Genomic DNA, 20,104 nt, shown 5'->3' on the forward strand with positions numbered 1-20,104 from the left:
CCAGGAAATCAGTCTGTCCTAGAAGTTACAGTCTCAAAGTTAAATACTGACTTTCACACCAGGATCAAATAGGATCTAGGCTATAAAAGATGAGTAGCCAATTATGTACAAGAGATGTAACTGTCTTAATGCAGTTCTTTTGTTTGGAAAGATTTTGGGCATTTAGGCTGTCCTTAAGATACATATGCAGAAGGGACAGAATTAAGGTATTGTAATAGTCTAATTATTCAGTTTTTCCCGTAACAGATTTCTGAGATTCAAGTTTCATTTGAAAAGTCCTTCCCCTTCAAAAATAATAACCAGTCAATGTAGAAATACATATTTCCTTTTAACAAATGTTATAGAAATCTTGGTTAGCTAAAATGTTTTCTTTCTTTTCTCATTCTTTAAGGTGTTTCTACTACTGCTCCTAGTGCTAATGTAGCTAGTGATGCCATGTCCATTTTGGAAACAATAACTTCTCTTAACCAGGAAGCAAGTGCTGCCAGGGCTTCAACAGAAAATACAAATTCCAAGAACAGTGACAGAACTTCAAAAAGACTCTCATCTCAACAGAGTGTTGATGGTAGCACAGAGAGAGAGCGAAACTCAGAAGACTTCCCAGACCAAGAGAAACCCATTTGTGATCCTTCAGAAGGGAGTGAAGCAGTTGCAAAGTGTGAAGATTTAAGTGAACTCCCCTGTCCAAGTGAAGAAATCAAAAATTCAACAAAAGATGTTAACAATTTAATTCATCCAAGCAAAGAAATTCTACAGGAAAGTGATGACCAGAAAAGTAAATTGACAGATAAAGGTGACAGGAAACCAGAGAGCACTGAGAAAGGGGAAAGAAAAAAAGAGAAAAAAGAAAAGAATGACAAGAAGTTTGACCATTCAAAGAAGAATGATGATGCCCTAAAACCAAAAGAAGAGAAGCAAGTGAAAGAGAGAGAGTCAGAATCAGTAAAACAGTTGGCTACTGAAAAAAGCAGCAGTAAACACAAGATAACAGAAGGTGTAAAAGAAGGTATAGAAAAGGCAACTTAAAAAGTATTGTGGGATGGAGGGACATTTTGGGTTTTTGTGGAGGTTTTCAAAAGTGGATTTAGAAAGTGAAAAGATGTTGGGCCAACAATATTGGTAACTGTAGTCCTGTTTAACGAGCCATGTAACAGTATAAAGTCAACAGTAATGCTAGCATTCCCCCTCAAAGGCCAGAACCCTCCTCTGAAAAGGTGGACTTGTAACAGAAGCCTAAATCTTGCTTGCCGTATGCACACAACGTGAATAGCTCCATTGTTGTCAGTGGGGTTATACTTGTGGTTAAAGAAAACTTTTGTCTATAATTCAGACTGTGTTCAGAGATCATGTATCGCCTCTGTGTATCAGAGTTTTTAAAATAACAATAGACTTTTCTTAGGAAATGAGCTAAACACATTGGTTTGATAAGTTGCATGATATAACTTTTTTGTTTCTTTTTTTTAAAGAACTTATTTTGGAGGATTCAGACGTGGATGTACTCAGTGATATTACTGTTAGCTCTGTCCATACTAGTGACCTCTCTTCCTTTGAAGAAGAAAGTGAAGAGGAAGCTGTGGTTTCCGATAGCACTGAAGAAGGAGAGATCACATCAGATGGTAAAAATAATATAAAAAGAATACATTTGTTAGTAATATCCTGGCTGGTGTATTTCCTGCCATTTGAATACATAGTACCTTACAAAGTGATTATTTTGAAGTATATTTTATCATATATGTGTAATGTGATAATAGAGAGAATATTTCTTTTGGGGGTGGAATTCATAGCATTTCTGCTGTTAGTAAATAATAATAAAAATAGATAATTTGGCATTTTAAAATAAAAAGTATTTATGTAGTCCAGTACTTTAAAATTATTTTATTTGTGTGTATTATTTCAGGATGTAGTGGTGACACTTCATAAAAATGCCTTCTGCTTTTTGTGCTGTTTTTAATTTTTTTTCTTTTATGTGAAGTTAATGTAAATGTACATCTGCACTGCATTCTTTTTTCAGCAGCATGGGGAGTGCATATATGGGTTGCTCCCCTTAGTATGGATGTAAATAGCAGTGTAGATGGTGAGGCATAGCTTAGGCTAATTGAGTAGAGCAGTGGTTCCCAAACTTGTTCCACCGCTTGTGCGGGAAAAGCCCCTGGCAGGCCAGGCCAGTTTGTTTACCTGCCGCGTCCGAAGGTTCGGCCAATCGCAGCTCCCAGTGGCCGCGGTTCGCTGCTCCAGGCCAATGGGAGCAGCTGGAAGCGGCGCGGGCCAAGCAGCAGCCAGTACGTCTCTCGGCCCGCGCCGCTTCCAGCAGTTCCCATTGGCCTGGAGCAGCGAACCGCGGCCACTGGGAGCTCCGATTGGCCGAACCTGCAGACGCGGCAGGTAGACAAACTGGCCTGGCCTGCCAGAGGCTTTTCCCGCACAAGCAGTGGAACAAGTTTGGGAACCTCTGGAGTAGAGACATGCCTGAAGGGTGTGGGTATGTACCCGAGTACATATCTTGGAAGACTGTCTAAGTGCTCAAGTCTGGGTCTCCCTGATCTACACTGTTTGTTGTTTTTAGCAGTGTAGTGTCCTGCTATCTCCCTGCTGCCAGAGCCTTTCCCTGCTTTAGGAAAAGATTTTGGCAGGGGAAGGCAGCAAGGAATGACTCTGCCAGAACCCCACTGCTGGAGCTTTTCCTTGCTTCAGTGAAAGGCTCTCAGAGCTGTTGAAGCCTTTCCCTGATGCCTCCCCCCTGGTAGAGCCTTTCACTGGCATGTAACTACACACCACTGTGTGGACTCAGCCTGCTTTTCACTGCAGCGTGTAGCTGCACATACATTATGTGGCGCTGCCAGTGCTGTGTATTGTAGACTTAGCCTTAGACTGATATTCTGACTTGAACCCAGGTGTAGTGTAAGTGGAGCATTTGGGGATCAGGGAGTTGTTACAGCCCTAGGATTGCAGGAATTCCCAAAGGCTATGTGATTTTGGTGGAAAAGATAGTGGTAGGTCCAGATTTAGGATTAGTGGATGTGGGGGGGTCCTCATTTGTTGTCTTTTTCCTTTCTGTCCTCTCCTAGTCCTGGGCATCTCTCAAATTCTTTGATACATTGAGGCTTTAGGGAATATGGAGGCTTCTGTAGTCAACAGAATTTTCTCCTGGGTAGGATTGACTGCTTTGGAACCAGGAACCATTTCAGTAGTCTTCTGTAAGCCTGTCATCACTGTAAAATTTCACTGTGCCCAGAAATGAGTGGGAAGAATTGAGTTAACTAACATGACGTTGACTGCACAGTTACTGACAATGTAAACAATGACAAATTGTGTTTGGTATTGACAGTTATGGCTACATTTTGTAATGTATTTCAGGGATGCAGCTCTGTTGCATTGATAAAGCCCAAACATACTGTATGTATGGTTACTGAATAAACCTGACAAAACAAAATGATAGATTTGCTTGTGTTATTTCAACCAGAATAATACCTCAGCATTTACTGATCCATAGATGAATTTAGGTCGCTTGTATAGTTCCTATACAGAAAAAATCTGTGATTTCTAAGTCCGCAAATATTGTGCTGATTTTTTGGTATGTGAACAATGTTTGATTTTTACAGACGAGGCTTTACCAATGCAGTGTATCTGCATCCCAAAAATACACGTGGGGATTGTCTTCGTTACAAAATTTAGCCATAGCTGATGTAATGCTGTACACAATTTGTCATGGCTAAAATGATATATAAAATGTCTTTAACTATGTTAAATGACTCCTTTGTAGTATCACAATGGAATGAATTTTTAAATCTAATTTCTTCTCGCAGTTTGTTTATATTTTGCGTTTTCATCTGGACAATGAGAATGGATTGATCACTTCTCATACTTTAGTAACATTTGGCTGTAAACATTGAATTGGAATCTCTTTGAAACCATTTTTTTTAACAGAAACATTTCTGTTGGTCTTAGATTTTATGGAAGTTCGTTTTTACAACACTTAAATTTTACCATAACAATGTCACTTTAATTTATGTCCACTTTTTTACTGATTAGATGAAGAAGAGAAGAACAATCAGAGTAAAACAAAGCCTCAGACTAATGAGATTTGTGATGGAAAAGCCAAACCTGTGCGTCACGCATACGTTCACAAGCCTTTTCTGTACTCCAAGTACTACAGTGATTCCGATGATGAACGGACTGTAGAGCAACACCGTCAGTCTATTGTAAGTTTTAATACATTCACTATTAACATTCTAACTCCATCTGATTGTTTTCTCAATACAAAAATTATTCCCTTTATTTAGTTGTTTTTTCCTGGAAGCCACTGATACTTCTATAGACTGTCTCCAGCACCATGTGATCTGTCAACATTTCATGGCAGTGATCCATTGACAGTCATTTGAGAACTACTGGCTTACCGAACTATCCAGGTCCTACTGTTTTACAACCATCTCTGGCTGATAATGTCAGATGAAGCACTGAGTGTGGGTGGTGTCTTCCCAACATCTCAGCAAAGGATGGGTTCTTTCTTGGTTAACAGTAATTTGGAGAAGAATGAAGTGAAAGAGACTGCACAGATGTGGGAGTCTGGGGCTAGCAAGCTGAGTGTACTCTGCCAGTTGAGGGAAGGGGAAAGAGAAGAAATCCCATATCTAGCTACCACCACCTATCAAGGTGGATTGCACATTTCTTTAATATAACAAGAACTGGTACCTGTTTGGCCCCAACCATCTTCCTCGCTCCTCTTCCATGTAATGCGGTTAGTACAGCCATTCAGCTGCAGTAATTCCTGCTGTCTCTGACTAGCATGAGGGGGAAGAGATGTTCAGGTGTACATGTTGGCCTGGTTGGAGGGCTGGGATCTTCTTTTTATGTTTTGGACATATACTTGAAGCAAGTCTCATAGTCTTTGTGCCTGTTTCTTCACCTGTAGAATGGGGTAACACCTTTCCATCTCAACCAGCAAATCTACTGAGTTTCTCATCCACTCCCATCCCCTAACCTTTCCAGGATAGATTGGCTTGCTGGAGTTTCATTTTATGCAGCTTGCCTGGGTTTGTGCACCACAATACCGCTGGGTTAAACTGGGCTCTAGGTGTGGCCATGTAATTCTTATGTACAACAGAGTTGAGGGACGAAAGAAAACAAGTGTAAAGCTCTTTGAAAGTGGAGGTAGCCTTGTCTTGTGGACTGAAATTGGGGTTGGGAACCAGGAACATCCTAATTCTAATGCTGGCTCTGACATGGGCTCATAACATCCGTGCCTGCCCATTCTCCATCTGTAGAATGGGGATAAAACCTTATAGGCTCGGGAAGGGGTTAATATAATCTCATAGAAGGATTTTATGAGGTTTACTTTTAATTAAAGTTTGTACAGCGCTTTGTAAACTATAAACAGCCTATTTGAGTACTTATTGATTGATTATTTTTGCTCTTATACTGAAACGCTGAATTCTGCAGAAGTGTAGAAATTTACTGGTATAACAGTTTTTGATTTTTTTTTTAACATAACTTTCATCATTCTTCATTTGATTTAAAGATACAAATAAATCACCTTTTTCATTGTTTTTCTGTCTTCAGGCCAGAGAAAAAGAAGAGAGACTCTTAAGGAGGCAGATTAATAGAGAGAGACTTGAAGAGAAGCGTAAACAGAAAGCTGCAGAGAAAACAAAGTCTCTGAAAAGTGGGAGTCAGGGTGCTGAAGGTGATGTTAAAATTACAAGTTAGACTTGGGTGTTTTAACCAAATAAGGTGAAATTCTAGTTCCATTGAAGTCACTGGGAGTTTTGCAGTTGACTTCAATATGGCCAGAATTTCACTCATTATAACTAAATACTGTAGTAACTAAAATATTGTGAAAAATTCCATTTGTAACTTTTTCATGTCCACAGTGACGTTCCTGAAATCTAACAAAAAACAGGATTAGTAATTCCCAAACTGTTTACAATGTCCCTTACAAAAATAATAAAAAGACATGCTTCTCAAACACTGTAACTGTTTGTTGTATATTTTAGGTAAAAGTGGCCTGAACTTGGAAGAGTCTTCGACAAAAGATTTTGAACTGAAAGTTACCGGTACCAGCATTAAGGATGTTCTTAAAGAACAAAAGTTTTTAGAAAAAAAGGTAGCCCTGAGCAGGAAAAGAAAAAGAAATTCCAGGTATTCCTTATATTTGTTTTTAAAGAAATTTGATTAATACGTACTCACTTTTGCTTATAAAAAAACTTCTCTTCACTTTTGCAGTCACCACATACTCGTTGTTATAACAATTTCCCCTTAAAGCATGCAAAAATATTTGTGGGAAGCAAGCTTTATTTGAGAAAATAATGATTGATATTGATTTTTTTTTTTTTTTAAATCTTTATTTTAATTTAACATGGGTTTTCCCATTTATCTACTATACTCCAAGTTTACTGTATTGATAACACCCTGGCAGCCAGCTCCTGCTATGTTACAATATAATTAAAGTGTGTATTCTGAATGCGTCTGATCACCTTTCTCTTATGTGCACTTAAGTGTGCATTTTTGTGATCCTCCTAATGTCAGACTTCCAGTCCCCAGCTCACCACCTCTCTCTCTTGGTTTCTCTCTCCAATCCTAGGTGCCTCTGAGCACCGTGGGTGTGGGTAGAGTGAAGTATGCTGAAGTGAATTAATGGCCTTCCGCTGTCAATTCAATTGATAATGCAACCAAACTAATTCATTGCCTGATTGTGAAAGGTTAAAGAAATATACATAAACTTTCAATTTAAAACTTTCAATGAAAATAAAAGTGTGGGTGTAATTGAGGTTGAGAGATTCACCACTTGATAATCATGAAGTGGAGATTGAAGCCTGAGATTTGTACTTTAATTCTTTCCCCTTGGTCTTTTGCCTTACTAATTGTTTTAATATAACTTATTTGTCTATTAATATAGTCATAGAACTATAGAAATGTAGGACTGGAAGAGACCTTAAGAGGTCATCTAGTCCAGTGGTTCTCAACCAGGAGGGGCACGAGCAGGTTTCAGGGGAGCCACCAAGCAGGGCCAGTATTCAATTTTCTGGGGCCCAGGGCAGAAAGCTGAAGCCCAATCCCATGGGGCTGCAACCTGGGGCCCTGAGCCCCAGCACTCAGGGCTGAAGCCTGAGCAACTTAGTTTCGTGGGTACCGGGAAGTTGCCTTGATTGCTACCCTCTAATGCTGGCCCTGGCTTTTATATGCCGAAAAACAATGGCAGAGGTGGGCCATGGAGTTTTTATGGTATGTTGGAGGGGGCCTCAGAGAGAAAAAGGTTGATCTAGTTTAGCCCCCTGTGCCAAGACAGGACCAAGGATTCTTAGACCATCCCTTATGAGTGTTTGTCTAAAACCTCCAATGATGAGGATTCCACAACCTCTCATAGAAGCCCGTTCTAAAGCATAACTACCCTTATAGTTATAAAGTTTTTCCTGATATCTAACCTAAATCTCCCTTGCTGCAGATTAAGCCCACTACTTCTTGTCCTATTTTCAGTGGATGTGAAGACCAGTTGATCACAGTTCTCTTTATAACAGCTCTTAACACATTTGAAGACTATTAGCAGTTCCCTCCTCAGCTGTCTTTTCTCAAGCCTAAACATGCCCAGTTATTTTAACTCTTCCTCATGGGTAAAGTTTTCTAAATCTTTTATTGTTTTTGTTGCTCTCCTATGAACTCTCTAATCTGTCCACATCTTTCTTTAAGTTTAGCACCCAGAACTGAACACAGTATTCCAGCTGAGGCCTCACCAGTACCAAGCAGAGTGGGACAACTACCTCCTGTGTCTTACATATAACCCTCCTGTTTTAATACACCCCAGAATTATATTAGCCCTTTTCGCAACTGCATTACATTGTTGGTTTATATTCAATTTGTGCTCCACTATAACCCCCAGATCCTTTGCAACAAAACCACACCTAGCAAGTTTATTCCCCATTTTGTAGTTGTGCATTGGAATTCTTTCCTTCTTAAGTGTCTTTATTGAATTTCACCTTGTTGGTTTCAGACTAATTCTCCAACTTGTCAGGGTTGTTGTGAATTCTAATCCTGTCCTGTAAAGTGCTAGCAATCCCTTTCAGCTTGATTTCATCCACAGATTTTATAAGATTCCCTCCGGTCCACTATCCAGATAATTAAAATTTTAATAGTACTAAATCCAAGACAGACCCTTTTGGGATCCCACTAGATGTGTCCTCCCAGTTTGACAGAAAACCACTGAAAATACTCTTGAGTACACTTGAGTCTTTCAACCAGTTGTGCACCTGCAGTACGCTAATTTCATCTAGACCACATTTTCCTAGTTTGCTTATGAAAATGCGACTGTGTCAGAAGCCTTGCTAAAACCAAGATATATCATGTCCACAGCTCCCCCCTAGCTCTCCCCCATCCACTAGGCCAGTAACCCTGTCACAGAACAAATTAGGTCAGTTTGGCATGGTTATTTCTTGACTAATCTGTGTTGGCTATTACTTATTACCCTATCCTCTAGGTGTTTACAAATTGATTGTTTCATAATTTGTTCCAGTATCTTTCCAGGTATTGAAGTTAGGCTGGCAAATATATAGTTCCCTGAGTCCTCTTTTGTCCTCATTTTTTAAGATAGGTACTTATGTTTTCCCTTCTCCTATTCCCAGGGACTTCACCCATCCTCCATGAATTCTAAAAGGTAATTGCTAAGGATTCTGAGATTGGTTCAGCTAGTTCCTTAAGGTGTATTTCATCAGCCCCTGCTGACTGAAATACTGACTCACAACCTCCGGGATAGCTCAGTGGTTTGAGCATTGGCCTGCTAAACCCAGGGTTGTGAGTTCAATCCTGAGGGGGCCATTTAGGGATCTGGGGCAAAAATTGGGGATTGGGCCTGCTTTGAGCAGGAGGTTGTACTAGATGACCTCCTGAGGTCCCTTCCAATCCTGATATTCTATGACTTGAATGCATTTAACTTATCTAAATATTCTTTTACATGTTCTTTCCCTATTTTGGCTTGCATTCCTCCCCCCCAATATATGGTGCAGTGCAAACTGGAATGTGTTATGCATCCTTGCAAAGAGTATCAGGACAGTCTCCAGACTTGCCTTGATTTTTAAGTCTTGAGACATACATAAGAAACCAAGTTTGTGGAAGATCAATTCAGTATTTTAAAAATTCTTTTCTGTAGAAAGCAGAAGAGTAAGGATACAGAGAGGACATTGGTTTTCGCCTGTGCTGTGGTTCTCTTTGCTCATCTGAGTTACAGGGGACACGTAGTCATACTTAACAGTACTAATACTTGTGTAGTACTTTACATTTCAAAGCACTGCACAGACATTAATTAATCTTCACAGCACATCTGTGAAGTAGGTAAGTATTGTCCACATTTTGCATATGGAGAAATAGAAGCTTACTGTGTTAAATGACTTGCCCAAGGTTATGCAGCAAGTTCTTGTTAGATGCTTTGGTGTGCAAATGTCTATTTTCTCTTAGTTCAAAACTGATAGACTAAATTGTTACGACATTTTTCTAATGCTTTGACTGACTATTTTAGGTATGTTGAAGATAGTTGGCAAAAGAAATATGAGCATCCTGAAGAAGATTCCAAAGAAACACAAAAGACAAATGAGGTTTGTGTCATAGATCAGCTAGTAAACTTTATTTTAAATTTCATATCAAAACATTTGTTTTACTATACAGAAATTATCAAATGTCTCTATTCTGTTCATTTTTAATTGGAAAAATGATTATCTGTATATACTAAACTTCCCTACTACTAGATTAATCTTTATGAATTATTTTTCCCTCTAATTCTTTCTCTTGGTTTAATTTTCTAGCCTTGTTGTTTTAGTAATGCTGCTTCTTGGCTTTTTAGAACAGCTAGTGTAGAAAACCTTTGTAGTGTTACAATAGGTAGGAGTTAGGTAGGTTATATTATCTCTGTATTTGACATTGATGGGATACTGTGTCCAGCTCTTGCATTCATACTTCAAGAAAGACATTGAAAAATTGGAGAGGGTTCAAAGAAGAGCTATGAGAATTATAAAAGATTTGGTAAGCGTGCCTTATAGGAGAAACTCAAGAACTTCAATTTGTTTAGCTTATCAAAGAGAGGGTTAAGGGGTGATTTTTTTGATCAGTTTATGGGTGGGGAACAGAAATTTGATAACAGGGCTCTTCTTCTAGCAGACACAAATACAGTAAAAGCTGTGTTCTCTTTACCAACTGGAAAGCTCTCTAAACCAGCATTTCTGATCTTCAATAGGGTTGCCGGGTGTCCGGTTTTCGATCAGAATACCTGGTCAAAAAGGGACCCTGGCAGTTTCTATCAGCACCGTGGACCGGGCTATTAAAAGTCCAGTTGGTGCGGTGCCGGCAGGCTCCCTGTACGGCTCTGAATGGCTGCCCAGAAGTGGCGACATGTCCCTGCTGCTCCCAGGTGGAGGAACAGCCATGGGGGCTCTGTGCGCTGCCCCCTGTCCCAAGTGCTGGCTCCGCAGCTCTCACTGGCCACGAATTGTGGCCAATGGTTGCTGCGGGGGCTGCGCACAGAGTCACCTGGCCGCGCCTCCACCTAGGAGCAGCAGAGACATGCTACTACTTCTAGGGAGCCACCCGAGGTGAGCGCTGCCTGGATCCAGCATCCCAAAACCCCTCCCACACCGCAACCCCCTGCCCCGCGCCCCCTCCTTCACCTAAACTCCCTCCCAGAGCCCGCACCCCTTCCCACCGCCCAGCCCTGAGCCCCCTCCCATGCCCAAATTTCCTCCCTTTTAGTTAACTAGAATTTTTGACTTCCCGGCACCCCCATTCCGCCAACATGTTGGATAACAGCGCTTTTACTGTAACAAGATTTACAGTAAATTGAAGCTTGACAAAATCAGACTGGAAATAAGGTACAGTTTTTAATAGTGAGAGTGATTAACTGTTGGAACAGTTTACCAAAGGTTGTGAGATTCTTCATCACTAGAAATTTTTAAATCAAGATTGGATTTATTTTAAAGATAAGCTCTAGTTCAAACTGGAATTAATTCAGGGATGCCTGCTAATTCTGATTATTATTTCATATTTTTACCTATTGGGAGGGGGAAATTAATTTGGGGTTCTTACAAGGAATATTGTGTAAGTAATTATTTCAAAGATCTAAATTAAGGTGATAAATGATTCCTCAGTGTAGTAAATGTACTGATGATTTTTTTGTTGTTGTTTTAGACCTGTGAAAAAATCCCTTCAAAGGAGCTGAAGCATAATCATGGAAAAAGCGAAGTGACTAAGCCTGTTAGAAGAGTTTCAGAGTCAGTACATTCAACTGAGGAAAGCAAAAACGATCCTAAAGTGGAAAGAGAACATAAAAGAAAAACATCTACCTCTCTTCAGATAGAAGGAACGCAGCAGGACACAGAAACAAAGGATCCCAAAAAGCAGCTGGACAGAGCTGAGATTAATACTGATGAACTGCAGAGGCAGAAATATGCCTTTAAAAATGAAAAACATCTTAAAAAAGATGATACAGAAATTCAAAATTTGAGAAGTGTTCCCAAGAAAGAACTGAAATCATTTAAAGATAAAAATGAAAAAGAAAGAACTCTTTCAGAAGATAAATTGTTAGTAAAACATAAATATAAAGGAGACAGTGTACATAAAATAAGTGATGATATTGACCTTCATTCTTTTGAGAGAAGCTTGAAAGGTGAGGATAGTGTTCAAAAACATAATCAACAAACAAAGGTTCCATCAGATGATAAATTTGAAAAAAAAAGTAAACACAGAAGTGAAAGGAAAATATCAACGACTAGCAAAGATGGAAAAAATGTTTCTGAATACACGTTAAAAAATGAAGAAATGTTGCGTAAAGAAAATAACAAAAAAGACAGACACATTTCAATAGAAAAGTCAAGAGTGGAATACAAGTCCAAAAGGTCATCAAGTGATTCTAGGCCACAGAAGGATTCTCAGGGTAATTCTAAGCAACTTGTTTCTTCATCACAGAGAAGGAGTGAAAGCTATTCAGAAGATAAAAATGAAATAGAATCAACTAATTCAGATAGTAATTTAAGGCAAGAAGATAGTATTCACAGAGATAGACGAAGATCGAAGAGTTTCTTAGAAGACAAGTTTTTGTTAAAGTCTAAATCTAAGAGTCACAGTAAACAATCCAAACCAATTGAAACAGAATTACAAGAAAGTTTTACAAAACACGAGACTGTTCAGAAACCAGACAGAGATAAGAACATGGAAGAGAATGACACAGATAAACAATGCAAATCCAAGAACGAAGATAAAGTTTTTGAAGAAAGCATTGTTGATTTTGAGCTAGAAAGTGGGATGCATTCAATTTATAGTTCACAAAAAGACTTTAGCCACAGAGTTAAGTTACAAGCAGGAGAAAAGATATCTGTAAAAGAGAAAAATAAGAGTGATAAAGATTTAAGTTATTCTAAACTAGAAAGAAAGCTGTCAGGAGAAGGTCACAAAAGCAGAAACTTAAAGCATAGCAATAAGGAAATGAAGAAGAAGGAAGAGAGTAACAAATTGGAGGACAAAGATATTAAAGAAATGGACGGTAGCTATGAAAAGGTGCAAGGGATTATGATTATGGATAAAAAGTCAAGTAAGAAATTGTCTTGTGAAAATAAAAAAGGAAGCTTGTCAGCCCATGAAATGACAATGGAAGAGGAAAAATTAGCAACTGATATATTTGTAACCAGTCATATTCCGTCCACTCAAAAACCAATCAGGACTAGTGATGACTCATTACATTCTGAACAAGAAGAGCCAATGGAAGTTGATTCAGAACAGACATATGCAAAGGTACATGAAGCATCTAAAATTGAAGAAAAAAGCAGTAGTAATTCACTACTAGACATGGACTCTGAAAATACTGCAAAAGAAAATACAAACCTACAGAGTTCAAAAAATGAATTAAGAAACAGGTTGGCAGATTTCGAAGCATGTGTATCAGAGTTTCCAGCTGACAGAAATTCTGAACAAACCATTGAACATGAAAAAAATCCTGTTAAAGGAGTAGATGCACTAGATACTGTGTCCAAACAAGCTTCTGAGGAGCAAGGACCCATTAAACAGGGGGCATATCAAATGAACATTGTGTATGAAACAAGTGGTAGAATTTTACTTAATGCTCCTGTTAAGGAGCAGACTTCAGAAGATGCCAGAAAACCAAAAAATTTAAACAATAATGTCAATCCTATTGAAGAAAGTGTTTCTTTAGCAATTAATTCATCCAGACAAGATGCTTCCCATAAAAAGTCCATGGATATATGTATCTCAGACTTCACAGACTCTTTGCCTAATGTAGCTAAAGAGGAATCTCATACTTTAGATAAGATTTGTTTAAATAAAGACTCCTTTATTTTAGACAAAAATGAAACACAAACTGCAAACATGAAACAACAGGGTAGCCCTGTGCTAGGTTGTGTTATGAAAGAAGGTGAGGTCACCATGATAGACACTGAAAAAAAAGATGGTGAGACTCCTCTAGTTGGTGAAGAAGCAGGAGGAGAGAACATGGGTGATGTAAGTATACAAGAAGGTTATGATCAAGTGACTATGGTAGATAGTGTGCAAGGAAGAAATGCATATAATGTAACTGGTGGAATAGAAGGCTTGATGACTGACCAAGCTGCAGATCATGGAGGTATAAGCATGAAAAAATCTGTCTTAATGAACCTGGGGAAAAAAGAAAATGATGAAAACTTAAATATAGGCCCTGCTGCAAAGGAAGAAAAGGGTACCATGGTGGACGTGGTCAAAAAGAGTGATGGACACAATATGGGTGACGTTGTAGAATCTTCTTTGTTGCTAGTGCCAATGAATGTTATAAGAGTTCCAGAAGAAATAATTAAAGACTCTTTTATAGTTAGTGGAGCAGAAGAAGGTGATGGCATAATAACTGACACTGAAGATAAAAATGAAAACAATGTAGTGGGCACCAGTGCAGGAAGTGTTGATCACATATACAACCGGCTAGAAACAACTGAGGCCACTGCAATAGGAACTAGCACAGAGAAAATGACTGCGAGCACTGTAATGTCCACCAGTAGAGGAGACGGGAAAGGTGAGGGTGCTGTAATACATTCTGAAAAGGAAAGTGATGCCACAACTACTTGCTCAGAAAAAGGAAGTGAGGTTACTTTAATCTGCACAAGCATAGAAGCAGATGAAGGTTTCACGACAAGCATATGGGCGAAAAGTAATGAAGGTGTCGGTTTCAGCACAGAAGCAGATGGTGAGTGTACTGTTGCAGCAGCTGAAGAAGGTGGTGGTGTTGTCACTGGAGGATTTGCAGAAACGGAAAGTTTTCTGACTAGTACAAAGGAAGGAGAAAGTGGTGAGTGCAGCATGATTTATACAGAAGAAAATGGTAGAGATTCAGTCAATGCAGGCAGAATGGAAATTGAGGATAACGTGAACGGTGCTGGGACAGAAGAAAAAGATGACGCTGTAACTAGTGCAGGCTCAGAAGAGAAGTGCAAGACTTCAACTTGCAGACGTACAGGCAAATTTGAAGGTTCTATTACCTGTATAGGTGAAACTGAAAGTGACGGTGCTGTAACCAGTGCAGGCACAGAAGCAGGTGAAGGATCCATGAGCAGCAACAATTCAGATGAATGCCAGAGCAACGTAACTGGTGCTGGCCAGTTAAAAGACAGTGAGGGTGCTGTGACTTGTACAGGTGCAGAAGAAAGAGGTCTTGGCTTCATAATTGGCCCAGTGACTGGTGTAGATGCACAAGAAGACAGTGCTGTAACTGGTGCAGGTGTCGAAATGGTCATGAACAACAACACCATGACAGGAACAAGTGCTGACAAAGGTGAAGATCCTGTAAATGGTGAAAGTACAGTGACCAGCACAGGCATAACAGCAGAAGATGATGCTGAGACTGCAGCAGTCTGCACAGGACTGGAAGATAGCAATGAAGGTTTTGCAGTTGGCTTAGATATAGAAAAATGTGGAAGTGCAATGGACAGTACAGGAGCAAAAGACGAAGCTACTATCGCTATGATCAGCATAGGGCCGTGTGACGATGAAGGCTTTGTGACTAGCACAGGTGCAAAAGAAGAGGATGAAGAAGGTGAGGGTATTGTGACCAGTACAGGAAGAGGAAATGAAGAAATAGAGCATTCTTCAACTTGTGCAGGAATAGAAGGTGAAAGTGCACTCATTTGTATAGGGTCAGAAGAAGGTGAAAGCTCCATTATCTGCATCGTTGCAGAACAAGTAGAAGCTGAGTCAGGTATGGCTGCCACAAATATAAATAAAGATGGGGTTGACAGCAATACTGGTGCAAAGAAAGAAGCTAATAGTGGCATAATCTGCGAAAGTGCAAAGGGGATAGTTGAGAGCAGCGTGACAAGTGCAAGTGTAGCAGATGAAGACGCTTTGACCCCAAATACAGAAAAAGATGAGGATGCCATGATGTCTATAGATTTTGAAGAGTATGAGGGTCTGATGACTAGTGCAGTGACAGAGAAAGATAAGGGTCAGTCTGCTGCCGCAGCTGAAGAAAAGAATGACAACAGTGCCAATGGAAATCATGGCAGAGAATGTGAGGGTCCCATAACCAGTGCAGTCACAAAGAAAGATGAGAGTCCTGCTGCTTCTACTGATGAAGAAAAAGCTAAAAGTGACGTGATCTCTACCAGTACCGTAGAAGAAGGTGATGCTCCTATGCCATGTTCAGCCACAGAAATTGAAGAAGGTTCCCTCACTGTTGCAAGAACAGATGAAAATGAAAGCACTGTGACCTTAATAGAGAAGGAAGAATTTGAGGCTCCCATGCCTAGTACAGCCACAGAATTCAAAGAGAATACATACACTGCCAGCAGTAAACAAGCAAAAGATGAGTGTACAATGATTTCCACTAGTATTGTGGAAGAATTTGAAGCTCCCATGCCCAGTGCAGCTATGGAATATAACAGTCAGGTCACTGCTGCAAGAACAGAAGAAGTGAATGAGAGTACTGTGTTTTGTATAGATATGGAGATATATGAGGTTGCCATGCCCAGTGCATCCAGTGCTAGAGATGATGATGAAAATCATCCAACTGCAAGTGGCAAAGAAGAAAAAGATGAGTGTGCTATGATTTCCACAAGTATAATGGAAGAACAAGTGATCCTCATGTCCAGTGAAGCCTCAGAGGCTAGGATTCAGCATGTTGCTGCAGGCACAGAAACAAAAACTGACACTGCCATGATCTCCACAAGTAGGGAATATTTTGAGGCTCCTGTGCCCAGTGCAGCCACACAAGATGAGGATCAACTCAGTGCTTCAGGAACAGAAGGAAGACTGGAGGCTGCCATGATCACCAGAAGTGGGACAGAAGAATGTGCAATAGTCCTGATCAGTGCAGCCACACAAGCTGAAAGTCAACTCATTGCAGCAGAAACAGAAGAAAAAGATGAGGGTTCCATGATCTCCCCAAATGCAGCAGAAGAATGTAAGGTGGTTGAGACCAGTGCAGCGAGAGATGAGCAGCGTGAGCTAACTGCTCTAAACACAGAAGGAAAAAGTGGTGGTTCTATGATTTTTGTTAGAAAGGTGGTAGAATGTGAGGCTCCAATGCTGAGAGTTGCCAGCAGCAATGAAGATCAACACATTGCTTCAAGTATAGAAGATAAAGAGGAAGGTGCTGTGATCACTCTCAGTACTATGGAAGAATGTGACAGTCTTTTCACCTTCTCAGTCATAGAAGAAAGTCAGCTCGTTGCAGCAAACACAGAAGTAAAAGATGAAAATGATGTCCTCTTTAATAGTACCAAAGAAGTTGAATGCATGTCATCTACAGACCCAGAAAAAAGTGATAGTTCTTTGCCTGTGGGTGGTAGAGAAGGAGATGAATGCATATTTAGGGGAGAAGAGGAGATTCATGAGGATGCTGTGATGGGAGAATCAGCAGTAGGTAGGATCACAGTAGACACTGAAGTTGCAGAAACAGCTGAGACTATAGTGAACTTCATAAGTGTAGATGAAGCCCTCTGTATGGAGATTAGTACAGAGTCTACAGTCATTGTTGGCCCTTCTACAGAGATGGATGCAAGTGATGAAAGAGCTGAAGAGTATATTCCATATGTGGAAGTTACATCAGAACCTTGTATTCCTTCAGAAGAAGCAAAAAGGAATGATGATTTTAAAAACATAGATTATAATGTTAACAGTAGCTTATTAGAAAATGACTTTTCTGAAGCAAGGACTTCACCTCCTAGAGCACAAACGCTTCCACTAGTTTCTAAATATGAAAGCAAATTGACTGTAAATACCAAGCAGGGTGAAATAACTGTAGAAGCAAAACTGGGAGAAAAGAGTGACTTCCCCGTGTCTCATATGGATAAACAATTTGAGAATGATGGCAAAAGGAACACCGTGGAAGTAGATGATTCTTTTCAACAAAATACAAGCATCAATTCAGGTAAGGTTTTCTCTCTCTCTTCCCTTCCCCACCCCCTCTGATTTATAAACTGTATGCACCTAACATACTTTTGCAGTTCCTGAATCTACATATGTAGAGGAAATTCTGTTGAAACGCCCTATAATGGTCTGTCTGCCTCTCACATTAAGTAATGTCTCTTTCCTGTCTGCTGACTTACACAGTCACAGAGGCTCACAATACAACCGCTCAAATATTACCTTTCAATATGGGATTACAGATGTTATGAATGAGATTAATGCATGCAGCAACTGACAAGCATTCAATAAAGTCTCAACACGTTCTTATAATTCATACTTTTAACAATGGTAACACACATCTGATTCCAGCTATGTATTTGTCAGTGGTCAGTTGAGACATTGCGACCTTGACATGAACTGTCACCTGGTCTACCAGCATCACAATTACTTCATTGCAGACCCAGAAGAAATTGGGCTGTAAAAGAAAGAAAGCTCTCAGATATACTGTATCTTCATTAATAGTACAGGAAACAGAAAATACTGGTCAAGTAATTTTTTTATAAATGCTTTCTTCTTCTCTGTCAGGTTTTGTCACTAATGAAGATAGAAGAAATACATTAAACATTGTAAGACAAATTTAGTTTCCAGAAAATATGCCAAATTGACAAACCTGAAGACTGAAGTTCACTATGTATAGAATAGGGACAAGCATGGGCTATGACAATGCAAACTTCCACTCACTGCCCTGCAGATCTTCCTCAACCCTGTCTCCTCTGGGGAATACTGGGTAGTTCAATCTTCCTATTCAATTTTTGTTCTCCTCTGAAACAGCCTACATTGATGCCATTTGTACTCATTTTATTTGGTGGACTGTAACCAGTGAGTCATTTCACATAGATCATCAAGCAGCCTTCAGGTGGTAATGACTTTTGGTTAATAAGATTTTCAAAAAAGGAGTGCCTGAAGACTTCAGAATCCATATTTAAATATCTAATTAATTGACCTGATTTTCAGAGGTGTGGAGACCCTGTGGCTCCTATTTAAAGAGTGTGTCGGAGGGGAGAATCTTCAGGATATTACAAAAAGACAATCATTGCATAAATTGGAGCTATTGAATGGTAAACCTCTCTGAAAATCTGGTCATTTATTTGGGTGCCTAATTGTGGACTCAAACTCTTAACTTTAGGCATCCTTTTTTTTTTTTAAATAAAACCTTGATTTACATCCCTTAGTGTATCTCCTGAGCTATCTAGTGACTCATACAGTTTTAATGTTCTATTTAGATTTTTACATAATGAAGTCTGTTGACATTACTAACAGTATATTTAAAATAAAATGTTCAATATCTTCCATAATTTTCAAAATCAAGCAGAGAGAAACCTGGGATCCAGTGTTCTCCACCCCCAACTCTACCATCAAAATGTAAAAAAGTGGATGGGAGAGTGAACTGTATTTTGTGGGGGACAGATTATTTTCAAAATGATTAATTCATTTCATCACTGGGGTAGCTACATCGAATACATCAAGTTTATATGATGTTCCTGGGGAACAGCAGTCCTATTGCAGTTCTATACAAATTAATAAAATAATTGTTAATCTACTTATATTTCATCAGGCAAGAAAGAAAATTTACCAATCTTAACTGAAGATCTGGAACTGAAAACGAACTTGAAAACTGAAGAGGTATTTCTGGTATTTTGTAGCGATAACGTTCTCTCCTGTGTAGTTGTCCACAATCTTAAATTGAAATTTTCTTTTTTATATTTATTACTATTTACATAGAATGTGTGTGCAACTAAAACTGAATTTGAATCTTGCAAGCTTTTAAAGGGACATTCTCCAGATATTTAGCTGCAGCTTTTCAAATGACTCGTATTTAAATTGCACACATGCACCTTCCAGATTATTCAGCAGTAGAATCTGTTGCCTGTCCCAATGGTGTACTTCCCCCTTTTAAATGGCTACATAATGTCTCAATCTGTGCTTGGTTGTTTTTTTTTTTTAAGGGTTGGAGTCCTATTGTGAATATGCTTATTATGATAAATAGTTCTCCTGAAAATACTTATGCATACATAAATTTTATGATCCTTAATATCCATTAGTTAAGTATTTTGAAATGAACAGATGCTACTGATGTTCATTTTCTCTTCTCCACCTTTTTGCGCTGAGCTGCAAAATCACTTGTTTTAAGAGAAATCCAGGGAAGACTGGAAAAATTGACTGTCTAAGGAAGATATTTTTTACTGCCACAACAGCTACATACTCTGGTGATAGCTACTTTAGTGGTGTATCTTCATCTATAAGTTTTTCTAATCTAGATTTATACTAAAGTACCTTCAGAGAACTTCACTTACAGGGAGAATAATCCCTAGAAACTGTATCTGGAGTTCAAGTGATTTCTCTTGAGATCTCTACATTACAATAATCCATTATTTCTGTGGCAGATTTAACAGTTAAGTAGAATTTATGGTGCTGTGCTTTTGGGTGATATAATACTGCTAATCCCCACTACTAAACTAATATGCTGTATCAATATTTGATTGAAAAGCTGTTTAAAATCTTGTAATTCAAAGATCCCTTGACTGCTTTGCTAAGGCTATACGGTGATACCTGTTACTATGGATACGAGACAGTTTTTTCCCCATAGACCTGAAGTATTTTGTTTCCGTTGTATTCTGGTTTTAGCCACAAAAGTCTAGAAGTCCAACAAGGCAAGAACTGCATGAGGAGCCCCATATTGAAGAGCGTCTAAAAG

General features: G+C 39.2%; 1 protein-coding gene across 1 annotated transcript in view; it reads left to right on the forward strand.

Annotated features, from left to right (window-relative positions):
- BOD1L1 (biorientation of chromosomes in cell division 1 like 1) overlaps positions 1-20,104 on the forward strand; it is a 56,942-nt gene that overhangs the window by 3,629 nt on the left and 33,209 nt on the right. Inside the window, exons 4-12 of the mRNA XM_084625443.1 lie at positions 392-1,006; positions 1,467-1,616; positions 4,030-4,199; positions 5,557-5,680; positions 5,991-6,135; positions 9,500-9,575; positions 11,158-17,371; positions 18,965-19,032; positions 20,035-20,104. Coding sequence (XP_084481569.1) covers positions 392-1,006; positions 1,467-1,616; positions 4,030-4,199; positions 5,557-5,680; positions 5,991-6,135; positions 9,500-9,575; positions 11,158-17,371; positions 18,965-19,032; positions 20,035-20,104 — 7,632 coding nt within the window. The remainder of the gene's footprint in view (positions 1-391; positions 1,007-1,466; positions 1,617-4,029; positions 4,200-5,556; positions 5,681-5,990; positions 6,136-9,499; positions 9,576-11,157; positions 17,372-18,964; positions 19,033-20,034) is intronic.

This window comes from Lepidochelys olivacea (genome assembly GCF_965140295.1).
Source record: "Lepidochelys olivacea isolate rLepOli2 genome assembly, chromosome: 4".
Taxonomy (NCBI): domain Eukaryota; kingdom Metazoa; phylum Chordata; order Testudines; family Cheloniidae; genus Lepidochelys; species Lepidochelys olivacea.